Here is a 20,335-nt window from a genome sequence, read left to right on the forward strand (position 1 = left end):
CGAAACGCGTCAAGCTCTTACTATACACTTGCAAGTGTTTGTTTTACTTGTTCCATGCTGTGGTAAAAACCAATAAAGTATTTTTGGACTTTCAATTTTATCCCGCTTTATACCGCTTTTTTTGTTTTACAGAGGAATGGCAGGTATTTATGTACCTCTTACAAATAATAAATATTAACCACCTATAATCATTCTGAAACATTAGCCAAAAAATTAACAGCTAAATAAATTAGTGGGCATACAGTCTTACAGCTTCTTGTAGTAGGGATAACTCTCCTAGAAATCTTCAGAGTCCCCCCCCCCCCATCAATTTATACATGCTCGGTTCACATATGCCCAAGCTAAGATCCGTCTTGAAAATAGGAAAAATACTGTATTGCCCGCAAACATGGCTCAGTGAAACAAATCAGGCCAAAGTGTTTTTACTAAACTTACGCCTAGATTTAGAGTTCTGCGGCCAAAGGGGTGCGTTAGCTACGCATGCTTTTTTTCCCACGCAGCTTTTAAATACCGCTGGTATTTAGAGTTCACAGAATGGCTGGGTTTTCAGTGCGTTAGGCTCCAAAAAGGGAGCGTAGAGCATAATTTAACGCCACTGCAACTCTAGATACCAGCGGTGCTTACGGACGCGGCCAGCTTCAAAAACGTGCTCGTGCACGATTCCCCCATAGAAAACAATGGGGCCATTTGAGCTGAAAAAAAACCTAACACCTGCAAAAAAGCCGCGTTCAGCTCCTAATGCAGCCCCATTGTTTTCTATGGGGAAACACTTCCTACGTCTGCACCTAACACTCTAACATGTACCCCGAGTCTAAACACCCCTAACCTTACACTTATTAACCCCTATTCTGCCGCCCCCGCTATCGCTGACCTGCATATTATTATTAACCCCTAATCTGCCGCTCCGTACACCACCACCACCTACATTATAGCTATGTACCCCTAATCTGCTGCCCCTAACACCGCCGACCCCTATATTATATTTATTAACCCCAAATCTGCCCCCCTCAACGTCACCTCCACCTGCCTACACTTATTAACCCCTAATCTGACGAGCGGACCGCACCGCTACTATAATAAAGTTATTAACCCCTAATCCGCCTCACTCCCGCCTCAATAACCCTATAATAAATAGTATTAACCCCTAATCTGCCCTCCCTAAAATCACCGACACCTAACTTCAATTATTAACCCCTAATCTGCCGACCGAATCGCGCCGCTACTGTGATAAATGGATTAACCCCTAAAGCTAAGTCTAACCCTAACACTAACACCCCCCTAAGTTAAATATAATTTAAATCTAACGAAATAAATTAACTCTTATTAAATAAATTATTCCTATTTAAAGCTAAATACTTACCTGTAAAATAAACCCTAATATAGCTACAATATAAATTATAATTATATTATAGCTATTTTAGGATTTATATTTATTTTACAGGTAACTTTGTATTTATTTTAACCAGGTACAATAGCTATTAAATAGTTAAGAACTATTTAATCGCTAAAATAGTTAAAATAATTACAAAATTACCTGTAAAATAAATCCTAACCTAAGTTACAATTAAACCTAACACTACACTATCAATAAATAAATTAAATAAAATACCTACAATTACCTACAATTAAACCTAACACTACACTATCAATAAATTAATTAAATACAATATCTACAAATAAATACACTTATCCATATTTTTAATAATCAAATACTATTTTTTTATATAATTATATTTACCACTTCATAAATATAAGTAATATGTATTGCTACCCTAGGCATAGGTCTAGTTTGCATTCTGTAAATATGTTCTTGCATATATTATTATATTTAAATATATACTGATATTTCTATTAGAATATAAGTTCAACTAATCCTATTCATGAGACAACAATAAATATTACTTTTAACAATTTATTTCTACATTAAAACACTTGCATTATTTGCAGGTTTTATAATTTCAATATAAAATAGGTCTCAAAAAGCACAATTTTCCTCTTTTACACCTAGTTGAGCTGGGTGTCATATTTCTCAAAATATCGACAGCCTCCTACAGTGTATTAACGATTTGCGCTTTCATTGGAAACCTGGTATAATTTATCGATTAACGACTTCTATTACTTTCTATGGGACGCAAAGATTTTTTCGGCAGCCGGAGTCTGGCTGCCAATATTAAGGTATAACGCACCATTGGAAACAGTCGATAAACAAAATTGCTTCCGACAGCATATTTATCGGAATTACCGCTTAATGGAAGCAAGCTCTAACTTGGCTATATGTTAAACTGAAGTATAAGTGAGGTGGGTCTCGTGGACTCTCGCCACCATGAAATAAATTAATTTATCAGGTAAGTTCTTACATACATTATGTTGTTGTTTGTTTTTTTTTAAATCCACAAAGTATTTTTGTTATTAAAATTCTTGTTTTAAAAATTTAAACTAATTTGCCAAAACTGTTCTATTTTCATTTCCACAATTACATTTGTAAATTTAATTATCACAGTTATTTTTGTTAATTTAATTATCACAGTTATCTTTGTTAATTTAATTATCACAGTTATCTTTGTTAATTGAAACGTTTAAGACTGGTGAGTCCTAATAGACTACAATGCCTCATTCCACAATCTCTGATTTCCTGTAGGTAGGATGGCTTTTACAGAGAAAGGCTTCTGATGACGGCGTAAGCCGAAACGCGTCAAGCTCTTACTATACACTTGCAAGTGTTTGTTTTACTTGTTCCATGCTGTGGTAAAAACCAATAAAGTATTTTTGGACTTTCAATTTTATCCCGTAGCACCGCTTTTTTTGTTTTACAGAGGAATGGCAGGTATTTATGTACCTCTTACAAATAATAAATATTAACCACCTATAATCATTCTGAAACATTAGCCAAAAAATTAACAGCTAAATAAATTAGTGGGCATACAGTCTTACAGCTTCTTGTAGTAGGGATAACTCTCCTAGAAATCTTCAGAGTCCCCCCCCCCCCATCAATTTATACATGCTCGGTTCACATATGCCCAAGCTAAGATCCGTCTTGAAAATAGGAAAAATACTGTATTGCCCGCAAACATGGCTCAGTGAAACAAATCAGGCCAAAGTGTTTTTACTAAACTTACGCCTAGATTTAGAGTTCTGCGGCCAAAGGGGTGCGTTAGCTACGCATGCTTTTTTTCCCACGCAGCTTTTAAATACCGCTGGTATTTAGAGTTCACAGAATGGCTGGGTTTTCAGTGCGTTAGGCTCCAAAAAGGGAGCGTAGAGCATAATTTAACGCCACTGCAACTCTAGATACCAGCGGTGCTTACGGACGCGGCCAGCTTAAAAAACGTGCTCGTGCATGATTCCCCCATAGAAAACAATGGGGCCATTTGAGCTGAAAAAACACCTGCAAAAAAGCCGCATTCAGCTCCTAACGCAGCCCCATTGTTTTCTATGGGGAAACACTTCCTACGTCTGCACCTAACACTCTATCATGTACCCCGAGTCTAAACACCCCTAACCTTACACTTATTAACCCCTATTCTGCCGCCCCCGCTATCGCTGACCTGCATATTATTATTAACCCCTAATCTGCCGCTCCGTACACCACCGCCACCTACATTATTGCTATGTACCCCTAATCTGCTGCCCCTAACACCGCCGACCCCTATATTATATTTATTAACCCCTAATCTGCCCCCCTCAACGTCGCCTCCACCTGCCTACACTTATTAAACCCTAATCTGCCGAGCGGACCACACCGCTACTATAATAAAGTTATTAACCCCTAATCCGCCTCACTCCCGCCTCAATAACCCTATAAAAAATAGTATTAACCCCTAATCTGCCCTCCCTAACATCACCGACATCTAACTTCAATTATTAACCCCTAATCTGCCGACCGAATCTCGCCGCTACTGTAATAAATGGATTAACCCCTAAAGCTAAGTCTAACCCTAACCCTAACACCCCCCTAAGTTAAAACAGAATTTATGCTTACCTGATAAATTACTTTCTCCAACGGTGTGTCCGGTCCACGGCGTCATCCTTACTTGTGGGATATTCTCTTCCCCAACAGGAAATGGCAAAGAGTCCCAGCAAAGCTGGCCACATGATCCCTCCTAGGCTCCGCCCACCCCAGTCATTCGACCGACGGACAGGAGGAAATATATATAGGAGAAACCATATGGTACCGTGGTGACTGTAGTTAGAGAAAATAATTCATCAGACCTGATTAAAAAAACCAGGGCGGGCCGTGGACCGGACACACCGTTGGAGAAAGTAATTTATCAGGTAAGCATAAATTCTGTTTTCTCCAACATTGGTGTGTCCGGTCCACGGCGTCATCCTTACTTGTGGGAACCAATACCAAAGCTTTAGGACACGGATGAAGGGAGGGAGCAAATCAGGTTACCTAAACGGAAGGCACCACAGCTTGCAAAACCTTTCTCCCAAAAATAGCCTCCGAAGAAGCAAAAGTATCAAATTTGTAAAATTTGGCAAAAGTGTGCAGTGAAGACCAAGTCGCTGCCTTACATATCTGGTCAACAGAAGCCTCGTTCTTGAAGGCCCATGTGGAAGCCACAGCCCTAGTGGAGTGAGCTGTAATTTTTTCAGGAGGTTGCCGTCCGGCAGTCTCATAAGCCAATCGGATAATACTTTTAAGCCAAAAGGAAAGAGAGGTAGAAGTCGCTTTTTTACCTCTCCTTTTACCAGAATAAACAACAAACAAGGAAGATGTTTGTCTGAAATCTTTAGTAGCCTCTAAATAGAACTTTAGAGCACGGACAACGTCCAAATTGTGTAACAATCGTTCCTTCTTTGAAACTGGATTCGGACACAAAGAAGGTACAACTATCTCCTGGTTAATATTTTTGTTAGAAACAACCTTAGGAAGAAAACCAGGCTTAGTACGCAAAACCACCTTATCTGCATGGAACACCAGATAGGGCGGAGAACACTGCAGAGCAGATAACTCTGAAACTCTTCTAGCAGAAGAAATTGCAACTAAAAACAAAACTTTCCAAGATAGTAACTTAATATCTATGGAATGTAAAGGTTCAAACGGAACCCCTTGAAGAACTGAAAGAACAAGATTTAGACTCCAGGGAGGAGTCAAAGGTCTGTAAACAGGCTTGATCCTAACCAGAGCCTGAACAAAAGCTTGAATATCTGGCACAGCTGCCAGTCTTTTGTGTAATAAGACAGATAAAGCAGAGATCTGTCCCTTTAGAGAACTTGCAGATAATCCTTTCTCCAAACCTTCTTGTAGAAAGGAGAGAATCTTAGGAATTTTTATCTTATTCCATGGGAATCCTTTGGATTCACACCAACAGATATATTTTTTCCATATTTTATGGTAAATTTTTCTAGTTACAGGTTTTCTGGCCTGAACCAGAGTATCTATAACAGAATCTGAAAACCCACGCTTTGATAGAATCAAGCGTTCAATCTCCAGGCCGTCAGTTGGAGGGAGACCAGATTTGGATGTTCGAATGGACCCTGAACAAGAAGGTCCTGTCTCAAAGGTAGCTTCCATGGTGGAGCCGATGACATATTCACCAGGTCTGCATACCAAGTCCTGCGTGGCCACGCAGGAGCTATCAAGATCACCGAGGCCCTCTCCTGATTGATCCTGGCTACCAGCCTGGGAATGAGAGGAAACGGTGGGAATACATAAGCTAGGTTGAAGGTCCAAGGTGCTACTAGTGCATCTACTAGAGTTGCCTTGGGATCCCTGGATCTGGACCCGTAGCAAGGAACCTTGAAGTTCTGACGAGACGCCATCAGATCCATGTCTGGAATGCCCCATAATTGAGTTATTTGGGCAAAGATTTCCGGATGGAGTTCCCACTCCCCCGGATGGAATGTCTGACGACTCAGAAAATCCGCTTCCCAATTTTCCACTCCTGGGATGTGGATCGCAGACAAGTGGCAGGAGTGATCCTCCGCCCATTGAATTATTTTGGTCACTTCTTTCATCGCCAGGGAACTCTTTGTTCCCCCCTGATGATTGATATATGCAACGGTCGTCATGTTGTCTGATTGGAACCTTATGAATTTGGCCTTTGCTAGTTGAGGCCAAGCTCTGAGAGCATTGAATATCGCTCTCAGTTCCAGAATGTTTATCGGAAGAAGAGACTCTTCCCGAGACCATAGACCCTGAGCTTTCAGGGATTCCCAGACCGCGCCCCAGCCCACTAGACTGGCGTTGGTCATGACAATGACCCACTCTGGCCTGCGGAAGCTCATTCCCTGGGACAGATGGTCCAGGGTCAGCCACCAACGGAGTGAATCTCTGGTCTTTTGATCTACTTGAATCATTGGAGACAAGTCTGTATAATCCCCATTCCACTGTTTGAGCATGCACAGTTGTAATGGTCTTAGATGAATTCGTGCAAAAGGAACTATGTCCATTGTTGCAACCATCAATCCTACTACTTCCATGCACTGCGCTATGGAAGGACGAGGAACAGAATGAAGCACTTGACAAGAGCTTAGAAGTTTTGATTTTCTGACCTCTGTCAGAAAAATCCTCATTTCTAAGGAATCTATTATTGTTCCCAAGAAGGGAACTCTTGTTGACGGGGACAGAGAACTTTTTTCTTTGTTCACCTTCCATCCGTGAGATCTGAGAAAGGCTAGAACGATGTCCGTATGAGCCTTTGCTTTTGACAGGGACGACGCTTGTATTAGAATGTCGTCCAAGTAAGGTACTACTGCAATGCCCCTTGGTCTTAGAACCGCTAGAAGGGACCCTAGCACCTTTGTGAAAATCCTTGGAGCAGTGGCTAATCCGAATGGGAGGGCCACAAACTGGTAATGTTTGTCCAGAAAAGCGAACCTTAGGAACTGATGATGTTCTTTGTGGATAGGAATATGTAGGTACGCATCCTTTAGATCCACGGTAGTCATAAATTGACTTTCCTGGATGGTGGGTAGAATCGTTCGAATAGTTTCCATTTTGAACGATGGTACCCTGAGAAATTTGTTTAGGATCTTCAAATCCAAAATTGGTCTGAACGTTCCCTCTTTTTTGGGAACTATGAACAGATTGGAATAAAATCCCATTCCTTGTTCCTTTATTGGAACTGGGTGTATCACTCCCATCTTTAACAGGTCTTCTACACAATGTAAGAATGCCTGTCTCTTTATTTGGTTTGAGGATAAGTGAGACTTGTGGAACCTTCCCCTTGGGGGTAGTTCCTTGAATTCCAGGAGATAACCTTGAGAAACTATTTCTAGCGCCCAAGGATCCTGAACATCTCTTGCCCAAGCCTGAGCAAAGAGAGAGAGTCTGCCCCCCACCAGATCCGGTCCCGGATCGGAGGCTACTCCTTCATGCTGTTTTGTTAGCAGTGGCAGGCTTCTTGGCCTGCTTACCCTTGTTCCAGCCTTGCATTGGTTTCCAGGCTGGTTTGGGTTGTGAGGCATTACCCTCTTGCTTAGAGGATGCAGAATTAGAGGCTGGTCCATTTCTGCGAAAGGGACGAAAATTAGGCTTATTTTTAGCCTTAAAAGACCTATCCTGTGGAAGGGCGTGGCCCTTTCCCCCAGTGATGTCTGAAATAATCTCTTTCAATTCTGGTCCAAATAAAGTTTTACCTTTGAAAGGGATGTTAAGCAATTTTGTCTTGGATGACACATCCGCTGACCAAGACTTTAGCCAAAGCGCTCTGCGCGCCACGATAGCAAACCCTGAATTTTTCGCCGCTAATCTGGCTAATTGCAAAGCGGCATCTAAAATAAAAGAGTTAGCCAATTTAAGTGCGTGAACTCTGTCCATAACCTCCTCATATGGAGTTTCTCTACTGAGCGACTTTTCTAGTTCCTCGAACCAGAACCACGCTGCCGTAGTGACAGGAACAATGCATGAAATTGGTTGTAGAAGGTAGCCTTGCTGTACAAAAATCTTTTTAAGCAAACCTTCCAATTTTTTATCCATAGGATCTTTGAAAGCACAACTATCTTCGATAGGAATAGTAGTGCGTTTGTTTAGAGTAGAAACTGCCCCCTCGACCTTAGGGACTGTCTGCCATAAGTCCTTTCTGGGGTCGACCATAGGAAATAATTTCTTAAATATAGGGGGGGGAACAAAAGGTATGCCGGGCTTTTCCCACTCCTTATTTACTATGTCCGCCACCCGCTTGGGTATAGGAAAAGCGTCAGGGGGAAACAAGAACCTCTAGGAACCTGTCCATCTTGCATAATTTCTCTGGAATGACCAAATTGTCACAATCATCCAGAGTAGATAACACCTCCTTAAGCAGTGTGCGGAGATGTTCTAATTTAAATTTAAATGTCACAACATCAGGTTCAGCTTGATGAGAAATTTTTCCTGAATCTGAAATTTCTCCATCAGACAAAACCTCCCTCATGGCCCCTTCAGATTGGTGTGAGGGTATGACAGAACAATTATCATCAGCGCCCTCTTGCTCTTCAGTGTTTAAAACAGAGCAATCACGCTTTCTCTGATAAGTAGGCATTTTGGATAAAAGATTTGCTATGGAGTTATCCATTACAGCCGTTAATTGTTGCATGGTAATAAGTATTGGCGCACTAGATGTACTAGGGGCCTCCTGCATGGGCAAAACTGGTGTAGACACAGTAGGAGATGATGTAGTATCATGTTTACTCCCCTCATTTGAGGAATCATCTTGGGCAATATCATTATCTGTGGCAGTACTGTCCTTACTTTGTTTGGACGCTATGGCACAATTATCACATAAATTTAAATGGGGAGACACATTGGCTTTCATACATATAGAACATAGCTTATCTGAAGGTACAGACATGTTAAACAGGCTTAAACTTGTCAACAAAGCACAAAAAACGTTTTAAAATAAAACCGTTACTGTCACTTTAAAATTCAAACAGAAAACACTTTATTACTGAATATGTGAAAAAGTATGAAGGAATCGTTCAAAAATTACCAAAATTTCACCACAGTGTCTTAAAGCCTTAAAAGTATTGCACACCAAATTTCAGAGCTTTAACCCTTAAAATAACGGAACCGGAGCCGTTTTTAAATTTAACCCCTATACAGTCCCAGCTATAGTCTTTTTAAGACCCAACCAAGCCCTGAGGGGAATACGATACCAAATGACGCCTTCTAGAAGCTTTTTCAGAGATTTTTAGATCCTCACACATGCATCTGCATGCCCTGCTCTCAAAAAAACAACTGTGCATTAATGGCGCGAAAATGAGGCTCAGTCTATAACTAGAAAGGCCCCCTGACTGAAAAAGGTGACCAACACAGTGCCTGCCGTTTTATAAGCGTTCCCCAAGATTATAAATGCCAATTGTTAGCCTAAATCTGAATAATATGCCCAAATAAAGCAATCGATTTAGCCCATAAAAATGTCTACCAGTTTTTTAGCCCATATTAAGCCCTTTATTCTGTTTGTTTGACTAAGAAAATGGCTTACCGGTCCCCATGAGGGGAAATGACAGCCTTCCAGCATTACACAGTCTTGTTAGAAATATGGCTAGTCATACCTTAAGCAGAAAAAGTCTGCTAACTGTTTCCCCCAACTGAAGTTACTTCATCTCAACAGTCCTATGTGGAAACAGCAATCGATTTTAGTTACTGTCTGCTAAAATCATCTTCCTCTTACAAACAGAAATCTTCATCCTTTTCTGTTTCAGAGTAAATAGTACATACCAGCACTATTTTAAAATAACAAACACTTGATAGAAGAATAAAAACTACATTTAAACACCAAAAAACTCTTAACCATCTCCGTGGAGATGTTGCCTGTGCAACGGCAAAGAGAATGACTGGGGTGGGCGGAGCCTAGGAGGGATCATGTGGCCAGCTTTGCTGGGACTCTTTTCCATTTCCTGTTGGGGAAGAGAATATCCCACAAGTAAGGATGACGCCGTGGACCGGACACACCAATGTTGGAGAAATATAATTTAAATCTAACGAAATAAATTAACTCTTATTAAATAAATTATTCCTATTTAAAGCTAAATACTTACCTGTAAAATAAACCCTAATATAGCTACAATATAAATTATAATTATATTATAGCTATTTTAGGATTTATATTTATTTTACAGGTAACTTTGTATTTATTTTAACCAGGTACAATAGCTATTAAATAGTTAAGAACTATTTAATAGCTAAAATAGTTAAAATAATTACAAAATTACCTGTAAAATAAATCCTAACCTAAGTTACAATTAAACCTAACACTACACTATCAATAAATTAATTAAATAAAATACCTACAATTACCTACAATTAAACCTAACACTACACTATCAATAAATTAATTAAATACAATATCTACAAATAAATACAATGAAATAAACTAACTAAAGTACAAAAAAATAAAAAAGAACTAAGTTTCAAAAAATAAAAAATATTTACAAACATCAGAAAAATATTACAACAATTTTAAACTAATTACACCTACTCTAAGCCCCCTAATAAAATAACAAAGACCCCCAAAATAAAAAAAAATGCCCTACCCTATTCTAAATTAAAAAAGTTCAAAGCTCTTTTACCTTACCAGCCCTTAAAAGGACCTTTTGTGGGGCATGCCCCAAAGAATTCAGCTCTTTTGTCTGTAAAAAAAACACATACAATACCCCCCCCCAACATTACAACCCACCACCCACATACCCCTAATCTTACCCAAACCCCCCTTAAATAAACCTAACACTAAGCCCCTGAAGATCTTCCTACCTTATCTTCACCTCGCCGGGTATCACCGATCGGTCCTGGCTCCGAAATCTTCATCCAACCCAAGCGGGGGCTGGCGATCCATAATCCTGCAGCTGAAGAGGTCTAGAAGAGGCTCCAAAGTCTTCATCCTATCCGGGAAGAAGAGGCGATCCAGACCGGCAACCATCTTGATCCAAGCGGCATCTTCTATCTTCATCCGATGAGGAACGGCTCCATCGTGAAGACCTCCAGCGCGGATCAATCTTCTTCCGACGTCCAACTGAAGAATGACGGTTGCTTTAAGGGACGTCATCCAAGATGGCGTCCCTCGAATTCCGATTGGCTGATAGGATTCTATCAGCCAATCGGAATTAAGGTAGGAAAATTCTGATTGGCTGATGGAATCAGCCAATCAGAATCAAGTTCAATCCGATTGGCTGATCCGATCAGCCAATCAGATTGAGCTCGCATTCTATTGGCTGTTCCGATCAGCCAATAGAATGCAAGCTCAATCTGATTGGCTGATCGGATCAGCCAATCGGATTGAACTTGATTCTGATTGGCTGATTCCATCAGCCAATCAGAATTTTCCTACCTTAATTCCGATTGGCTGATAGAATCCTATCAGCCAATCGGAATTCGAGGGACGCCATCTTGGATGACGTCCCTTAAAGGAACCGTCATTCTTCAGTTGGACATCGGAGGAAGAAGATTGATCCGCGCTGGAGGTCTTCACGATGGAGCCGTTCCTCATCGGATGAAGATAGAAGATGCCACTTGGATCAAGATGGTTGCCGGTCTGGATCGCCTCTTCTTCCCGGATAGGATGAAGACTTTGGAGCCTCTTCTGGACCTCTTCAGCCGCAGGATTATGGATCGCCAGCCCCCGCTTGGGTTGGATGAAGATTTCGGAGCCAGGACCGATCGGTGATACCCGGCGAGGTGAAGATAAGGTAGGAAGATCTTCAGGGGCTTAGTGTTAGGTTTATTTAAGGGGGGGTTGGGTTAGATTAGGGGTATGTGGGTGGTGGGTTGTAATGTTGGGGGGGGTATTGTATGTTTTTTTTTTACAGGCAAAAGAGCTGAATTCTTTGGGGCATGCCCCACAAAAGGCCCTTTTAAGGGCTGGTAAGGTAAAAGAGCTTTGAACTTTTTTAATTTAGAATAGGGTAGGGAATTTTTTTATTTTGGGGGTCTTTGTTATTTTATTAGGGGGCTTAGAGTAGGTGTAATTAGTTTAAAATTGTTGTAATATTTTTCTAATGTTTGTAAATATTTTTTTATTTTTTGTAACTTAGTTCTTTTTTATTTTTTGTACTTTAGTTAGTTTATTTAATTGTAGTTATTTGTAGGTATTTTATTTAATTAATGTATTGATAGTGTAGTGTTAGGTTTAATTGTAGGTAATAGGAGGTATTTTATTTAATTTATTTATTGATAGTGTAGTGTTAGGTTTAATTGTAACTTAGGTTAGGATTTATTTTACAGGTAATTTTGTAATAATTTTAACTATTTTAGCTATTAAATAGTTCTTAACTATTTAATAGCTATTGTACCTGGTTAAAATAAATACAAAGTTACCTGTAAAATAAATATAAATCCTAAAATAGCTATAATATAATTATAATTTATATTGTAGCTATATTAGGGTTTATTTTACAGGTAAGTATTTAGCTTTAAATAGGAATAATGTATTTAATAAGAGTTAATTTATTTAGTTAGATTTAAATTATATTTAACTTAGGGGGGTGTTAGTGTTAGGGTTAGATTTAGCTTTAGGGGTTAATCCATTTATTACAGTAGCGGCGAGATTTGGTCGGCAGATTAGGGGTTAATAATTGAAGTTAGGTGTCGGCGATGTTAGGGAGGGCAGATTAGGGGTTAATACTATTTATTATAGGGTTATTGAGGCGGGAGTGAGGCGGATTAGGGGTTAATAACTTTATTATAGTAGCGGTGCGGTCCGCTCGGCAGATTAGGGGTTAATAAGTGTAGGCAGGTGGAGGCGACGTTGAGGGGGGCAGATTAGGGGTTAATAAATATAATATAGGGGTCGGCGGTGTTAGGGGCAGCAGATTAGGGGTACATAGGGATAACGTAGTTGGCGGCAGTGTACGGAGCGGAAGATTAGGGGTTAAAAAATTTAAATATAGTGGCGGCGATGTGGGGGGACCTCGGTTTAGGGGTACATAGGTAGTTTATGGGTGTTAGTGTACTTTAGAGCACAGTAGTTAAGAGCTTTATAAACCGGCGTTAGCCCAGAAAGCTCTTAACTACTCACTTTTTTCTGCGGCTGGAGTTTTGTCGTTAGATTTCTAACGCTCACTTCAGCCACGACTCTAAATACCGGCGTTAGAAATATCCTATTGAAAAGATAGGATACGCAATTGACGTAAGGGGATCTGCGGTATGGAAAAGTTGCGGCTGGAAAGTGAGCGTTAGACCCTTTCCTGACTGACTCTAAATACCGGCGGTAGCCCAAAACCAGCGTTAGGAGCCTCTAACGCTGGTTTTCACGGCTACCGCCCAACTCTAAATCTAGGCCCATGTAAGGTAAAAAGCACACCCACACGTATGTATATGTATGTATATATATATATATATATATTTATATACTGTATATACACACATACATATACACACACACAATAAAGAAAAAAAGAATATATATATATATATATATATATATACATACACACACACACTATATATATATATATATATATATATATATATATATACATACATACATACATACATACACACAGATTTTATATATATATATATATATATATATATATATATATACATATACACACATACATACAGGGAGTGCAGAATTATTAGGCAAATGAGTATTTTGACCACATCATCCTCTTTATGCATGTTGTCTTACTCCAAGCTGTATAGGTTCGAAAGCCTGCTACCAATTAAGCATATTAGGTGATGTGCATCTCTGTAATGAGAAGGGGTGTGGTCTAATGACATCAACACCCTATATCAGGTGTGCATAATTATTAGGCAACTTCCTTTCCTTTGGCAAAATGGGTCAAAAGAAGGACTTGACAGGCTCAGAAAAGTCAAAAATAGTGAGATATCTTGCAGAGGGATGCAGCACTCTTAAAATTGCAAAGCTTCTGAAGCGTGATCATCGAACAATCAAGCGTTTCATTCAAAATAGTCAACAGGGTCGCAAGAAGCGTGTGGAAAAACCAAGGCGCAAAATAACTGCCCATGAACTGAGAAAAGTCAAGCGTGCAGCTGCCAAGATGCCACTTGCCACCAGTTTGGCCATATTTCAGAGCTGCAACATCACTGGAGTGCCCAAAAGCACAAGGTGTGCAATACTCAGAGACATGGCCAAGGTAAGAAAGGCTGAAAGACGACCACCACTGAACAAGACACACAAGCTGAAACGTCAAGACTGGGCCAAGATATATCTCAAGACTGATTTTTCTAAGGTTTTATGGACTGATGAAATGAGAGTGAGTCTTGATGGGCCAGATGGATGGGCCGTGGCTGGATTGGTAAAGGGCAGAGAGCTCCAGTCCGACTCAGACGCCAGCAAGGTGGAGGTGGAGTACTGGTTTGGGCTGGTATCATCAAAGATGAGCTTGAGGGGCCTTTTCGGGTTGAGGATGGAGTCAAGCTCAACTCCCAGTCCTACTGCCAGTTTCTGGAAGACACCTTCTTCAAGCAGTGGTACAGGAAGAAGTCTGCATCCTTCAAGAAAAACATGATTTTCATGCAGGACAATGCTCCATCACACGCGTCCAAGTACTCCACAGCGTGGCTGGCAAGAAAGGGTATAAAAGAAGAAAATCTAATGACATGGCCTCCTTGTTCACCTGATCTGAACCCCATTGAGAACCTGTGGTCCATCATCAAATGTGAGATTTACAAGGAGGGAAAACAGTACACCTCTCTGAACAGTGTCTGGGAGGCTGTGGTTGCTGCTGCACGCAATGTTGATTGTGAACAGATCAAAACACTGACAGAATCCATGGATGGCAGGCTTTTGAGTGTCCTTGCAAAGAAAGGTGGCTATATTGGTCACTGATTTGTTTTTGTTTTGTTTTTGAATGTCAGAAATGTATATTTGTGAATGTTGAGATGTTATATTGGTTTCACTGGTAAAAATAAATAATTGAAATGGGTATATATTTGTTTTTTGTTAAGTTGCCTAATAATTATGCACAGTAATAGTCACCTGTACACACAGATATCCCCCTAAAATAGCTATAACTAAAAACAAACTAAAAACTACTTCCAAAACTATTCAGCTTTGATATTAATGAGTTTTTTGGGTTCATTGAGAACATGGTTGTTGTTCAATAATAAAATGAATCCTCAAAAATACAACTTGCCTAATAATTCTGCACTCCCTGTACATAATATATATATATATATATATATATACACAGTACATACACACACAAAATATATATATATATATATATATATATATATATACATATATATATATATATATATATAAATACAAATATTAGACTCCGCACTTAATATGAATAAATAATGAATGCATAAATGTGCAAAGAAAATATCTTTTAATGTACAAGGAAAAACAGATAATAGCATAATAGTACTGCATACACAAAATCAAAATGCCGCAAACATCCATACAAACATACATACAAACTGGGCGTCCCCAGTTATCAAGCAAAAATGGAGTGGAGGAGGTCAGATGGAGAGCAAAAAAGCAGCCCCAGGTTATATATGCAAAACCATGGGTATATCTGTGCAGGATACAAACACTATAAAATTGAAGCAGTTCATGCAATATAAGCAGTTCATGCAAATGGCAAAAAAGCAATAGTTAGGTAGCTGTCAATTGCAGAGGTAAAAGATGTAGCAAAAAATCACAGATGTATAATGATTGGAGCAGTTCATGCACTTCAAAAAGTTCATACATCAAACAGATGGTACACGTTGTCAGGATAACACGTAATCTCAAGTATCACCAAGATGTAACAAAGTGTTTCCATTTATGTATAAACCTTGTTTCCATATATGTATCAACTTTGATGGTGTATTTTATGCCACTCCGGCACTCAAGGACAAAAGTCCGCCGTGAGGATAAAGAACTGTGCAAATACAACGCTCACAGAGCGATCTCACCCAAACCGTGTCAGGTATGTAGTAGAAAGCGTCCGTGGTGAAGTCACAAGTAACAGTGGTGATTCTAGCTGTGCTCCGCATATATAGAAGTGTCAGCGACCCAAAGCAGCATGTGAGTATCCAACTCCCTTGGCGTCTGACGTCACATCCACCAGTCAGGCAACGCGCGTTTCGGGCTCCGCCCTTCAACTTGAGATTACGTGTTATCCTGACAACGTTTACCATCTGTTTGATGTATGAACTTTTTGAAGTGCATGAACTGCTCCAATCATTATACATCTGTTATTCTTTGCTACATCTTTTACCTGTGCAATTGCCAGCTACCTAACTATTGCTTTTTTGCCATTTGCATGAACTGCTTCAATTTTATAGTGTTTGTATCCTGCACAGATATACCCATGGTTTTGCATATATAACCTGGGGCTGCTTTTTTGCTCTCCATCTGACCTCCTCCACTCCATTTTTGCTTGATAACTGGGGACGCCCAGTTTGTATGTATGTTTGTATGGATGTTTGCGGCATTTTGATTTTGTGTATGCAGTACTATTATGCTATTATCTGTTTTTCCTTTTACATTAAAAGATATTTTCTTGCTTTGCACATTTATGCATTCATTATTTATTCATATTAAGTGCGGATTCTAATATTTGTATTTATACTATTTCTAGGTGTAATTGGTAGTAGTACACCATATATATATATATACACACACACAGTATATACACACACACACCAAGACTACTTACTTACATCAAAAATGTCATCAACTCAAACTGTAAGAATAAAACATATTATGAAATAAAATAATAAAAATCATTAAGAAGAGGTAGATTTTCCAATGTCTTCACTATACAAGTGTGCAAATACCTGTACTTAGGAGCCTAAGTAGACAATATTCAGACATACCTGTAATTCATCTTCTACTTCATCTGCAGTCACTGGCACCTCAATCCTCTCGTCTCTTGTCTCTATGGGCATCTGCTCTGCTTCCTTCAGAAAACATGTTTGTTTGTTAAATAGTTTTAGCTGCATTACCCATCATGCTTTAGCAGTGTACATTATTGCACAACAGCGTCTACTGATGTCAAACAAATATAAACATAAATACAGTCACATCAAGCTTTTGTCATTTATAAACCAAAGTTATTTGGGACTCAATCCATCACTTCAATGGGTCAATATTAATAGCAAAGAAAAATATTTATTCGGAACTTTAAAATAAAACAATAAGTGGAGAATCAGACAATGGGGAAATAGACATAAATAATAGATGTGCACTATTTAAACCAGTGACAGTAACACGGGGGGTAGAGAGAACACCATGGTAAGGAACATCACAGTGACTGTAACACAAGGGAATTATCTCAAATGCACAACAGGGCTTTTCAAATTATAACAGAAGCATTTTTGCATTTTAGAACTAAAACTCTTCTTCTAAAATCTGTAACTGTTTTTTTGTAACATTTAGGGCCAGATTACGAGTGAAGCGCAAATGAACACACAATTGTGCTGGAAGTAAGATTTTTGCACTTGTCAGGTTGCACTCATATTACAAGTTGAAAGTAAACTGTAAAAAAAAAACCTTCTATTTATAAATACTTAGAACATATTCTGCAACGTGCAGAACATTGGAATGTGAAATATTTACAGAAAATACATAGTTAAAACCTTTATAAAAGTGAATATTGCATAAATATGCTTTAACATCTTTTCATCTACTTAACGGCAAATGGCTTCAATGCACATATATATATATATATATATACTGTATATATATATATATATATATATCTATATCTATATTGATCCAGTAGAGAGGCGCACCACAGAGACAATCACTCCAAAGTAAAAGTAACTGTTAGTTTATTGCGGCACATCGTTAAAAGCATATAACAGGGCACACAGGCCCAACAGGCTCACAGGTAAAAACACAACACAGGTGTGTCAGATAGTTACGCAGACATGTTTCGTGAGCATGCTCACTTGTTCACTGCATATGGAACCAGTCTGACACACCTTTACTTATACCACAGATTTAAAGACACAGTATAGATTTTAAAGTGGTACAAGTTAACAATGGACTCTAAATAGCATACTTTTATTTCTTAATACTTTATATGAAGAGAGAAATCAATAAATCAAAAATTGTCTTATAGCTATCCTTTAACCATATAAATGGTAAAAGTTAAGACATATAGTGCTTAAGTTGCAATTATTGCATTGCAACAATTTTAAACAATTAGAAGTATATAAACCTTTCATACGTATTGTTCAAGTAGTACTGTCAAGTGTTAAAAAGGTAATATTTGCAACAATATGCAGTTTTATGACTATAAAGCACTATATATGCCATTAAGACTATATTGACTTTGTTTCACTTAAAATAGTACATATGGAGAAAACAACCTTATTTTTAATTTTTAAAGCTTTAAGAATGAGAAACAGATAAAGAAAATAGGTATACATATATCCTATAAGTATGTGGGGAGGGAAAGTTTTTATTTTTTATTAATTTCTCTCTTCATATAAAGTATTAAGAAATAAAAGTATACTATTTAGAGTCCATTGTTAACTTGTACCACTTTAAAATCTATACTGTGTCTTTAAATCTGTGGTATAAGTAAAGGTGTGTCAGACTGGTTCCATATGCAGTGAACAAGTGAGCATGCTCACGAAACATGTCTGCGTAACTATCTGACACACCTGTGTTGTGTTTTTACCTGTGAGCCTGTTGGGCCTGTGTGCCCTGTTATATGCTTTTAACGATGTGCCGCAATAAACTAACAGTTACTTTTACTTTGGAGTGATTGTCTCTGTGGTGCGCCTCTCTACTGGATCAATTTGCATTTACTTTTAAGTTGGCAGACTTAATTTGGGGCCGCATAACAGGACTTTCCATATTTGCACCCACTCTCCTTTGAGCCGACAGGAGGATTTGTTTCTCCACCCCCTGCAGCAATCACGTTGGGAGTGAATCGAGCGCTACACACACAGAACCTCTTGTGTACTTTGACTGATCTCTGCTTAACTGTGTGACAGCAGCCGTCCGGAGGAAGGATTCAGAGGAATACCTGCAGAACTGAAGGCGGGTAAGAGTTTACAGCATACCATTTTGTATAGGCTGTTTTTCTCTAGCAATATCGTATTTGATGAATATACAGGCTGATAGATAGACCTGCACGCTGACATCCGTTCCAATCCGGGAATTACACTCTCTGCATTTTGGAAATTTGGCTGAAGACGAGGTGGGTTGCTACTTGCTAAAATTGCATTAAAGGCACTTACGCTATTTTAAATATTAGGCTCACAGGTATTGGACTTTTACTTTTACATTGTATACAGTTTCACTTTATATTATCTTACAACCTTGCTATAATGGATAATGAAGAAACAGAATGTTATGTACTAAGGGACTTTAATGAGGAGTCCAATGATGCATATGAGGAGGTTGCACACAATATTGACACTCTATTCTTTGAAATTGACTCTCTACGCAAAAAAGATATAAAGTTAGATCTGGACATTAAATCCTTTTTGATCTATAAGAATGATAAGCGTATTCCAAGGGGATTGAGAGTCAAAAAGTTCCCATCATTCATTACATATGATATTGAGTTCATTAAAAAATGGAATAACATTTTAGACACATGCTCCTTTGCACTAATTGACCTATTGATAGATTTCAAAAGAAAGCAGAGGAAGGATTTGTTGCAAGAGATAAAAGAAGTGCAAATACAACTGCGAGAATTTCAAAAAGATAAAGAATTTAAAGATTATGATAAAAAATTTGAACAGTCCATGATTAATTTCAGACAGGAGCTTTGGCACTTTAAATCAAATAAAATGTCAAGAGATAGAAAGGACTATGAATTAAACCAAGTATACAAATGGTCCTATGAGGAATATTCAAGAAATAAATTCAGGTCACATAAATCAAGTAAAAAGAACTTTAACAAGAAAGGATCTGGCAAACAAAAATCAGTCACATTCTCAGACACTGAATATGAGGTAGACTCATCAGATAATGAAAACACAGAAGAGTGTGCTACAGAAACATTTCATTCACTACAAGAACTAGAGCCAGAAGAAGGTACCAGTGAGAAGTCAAAAAACGGGGAAGGTACAATTGCAGGAACAGCAAGAAAAAAACCCATAGAGGTAGAAGAGGCAAAAGTAACAACAAGAAAAACAAAAATAAAGCCCAAAATGACCGGTCAGGGCAACCAGGGATACAGGGGCAAGTCCTTCAACAAGAAATATGTGACAAGATCACAGGGACAGAAACAACAGACCTGAATTTAAATGTCATAAATTTATCTACTGTTTCTTTAAGTAAAACTCAAATCTCTCTCTTATCTAAAGGTCTCAATTTTGTTCCCTCCGCACACTTCAACTTATTTGAAACTGTGTTAGATGTGAACCGGTATGTACGTAAACTCACTCTACAGAAACACTTTTATGGGATGAGTGAGCAGGAGTCAAACAAAACTGAGACCAAAAGAGCAACAGAACATGAAATTTCTGATAATCTTTTTTCTTTTT

The 20,335-nt window shown here is 38.7% G+C and overlaps 1 protein-coding gene across 1 annotated transcript in view; it reads right to left on the reverse strand.

Annotated features, from left to right (window-relative positions):
• KIAA2012 (KIAA2012 ortholog) overlaps nt 1–20,335 on the reverse strand; it is a 306,316-nt gene that overhangs the window by 99,483 nt on the left and 186,498 nt on the right. Inside the window, exon 13 of the mRNA XM_053713277.1 lies at nt 16,700–16,783. Coding sequence (XP_053569252.1) covers nt 16,700–16,783 — 84 coding nt within the window. The remainder of the gene's footprint in view (nt 1–16,699; nt 16,784–20,335) is intronic.

This window comes from Bombina bombina, chromosome 1 (assembly GCF_027579735.1).
Source record: "Bombina bombina isolate aBomBom1 chromosome 1, aBomBom1.pri, whole genome shotgun sequence".
NCBI classification, from domain to species: domain Eukaryota; kingdom Metazoa; phylum Chordata; class Amphibia; order Anura; family Bombinatoridae; genus Bombina; species Bombina bombina.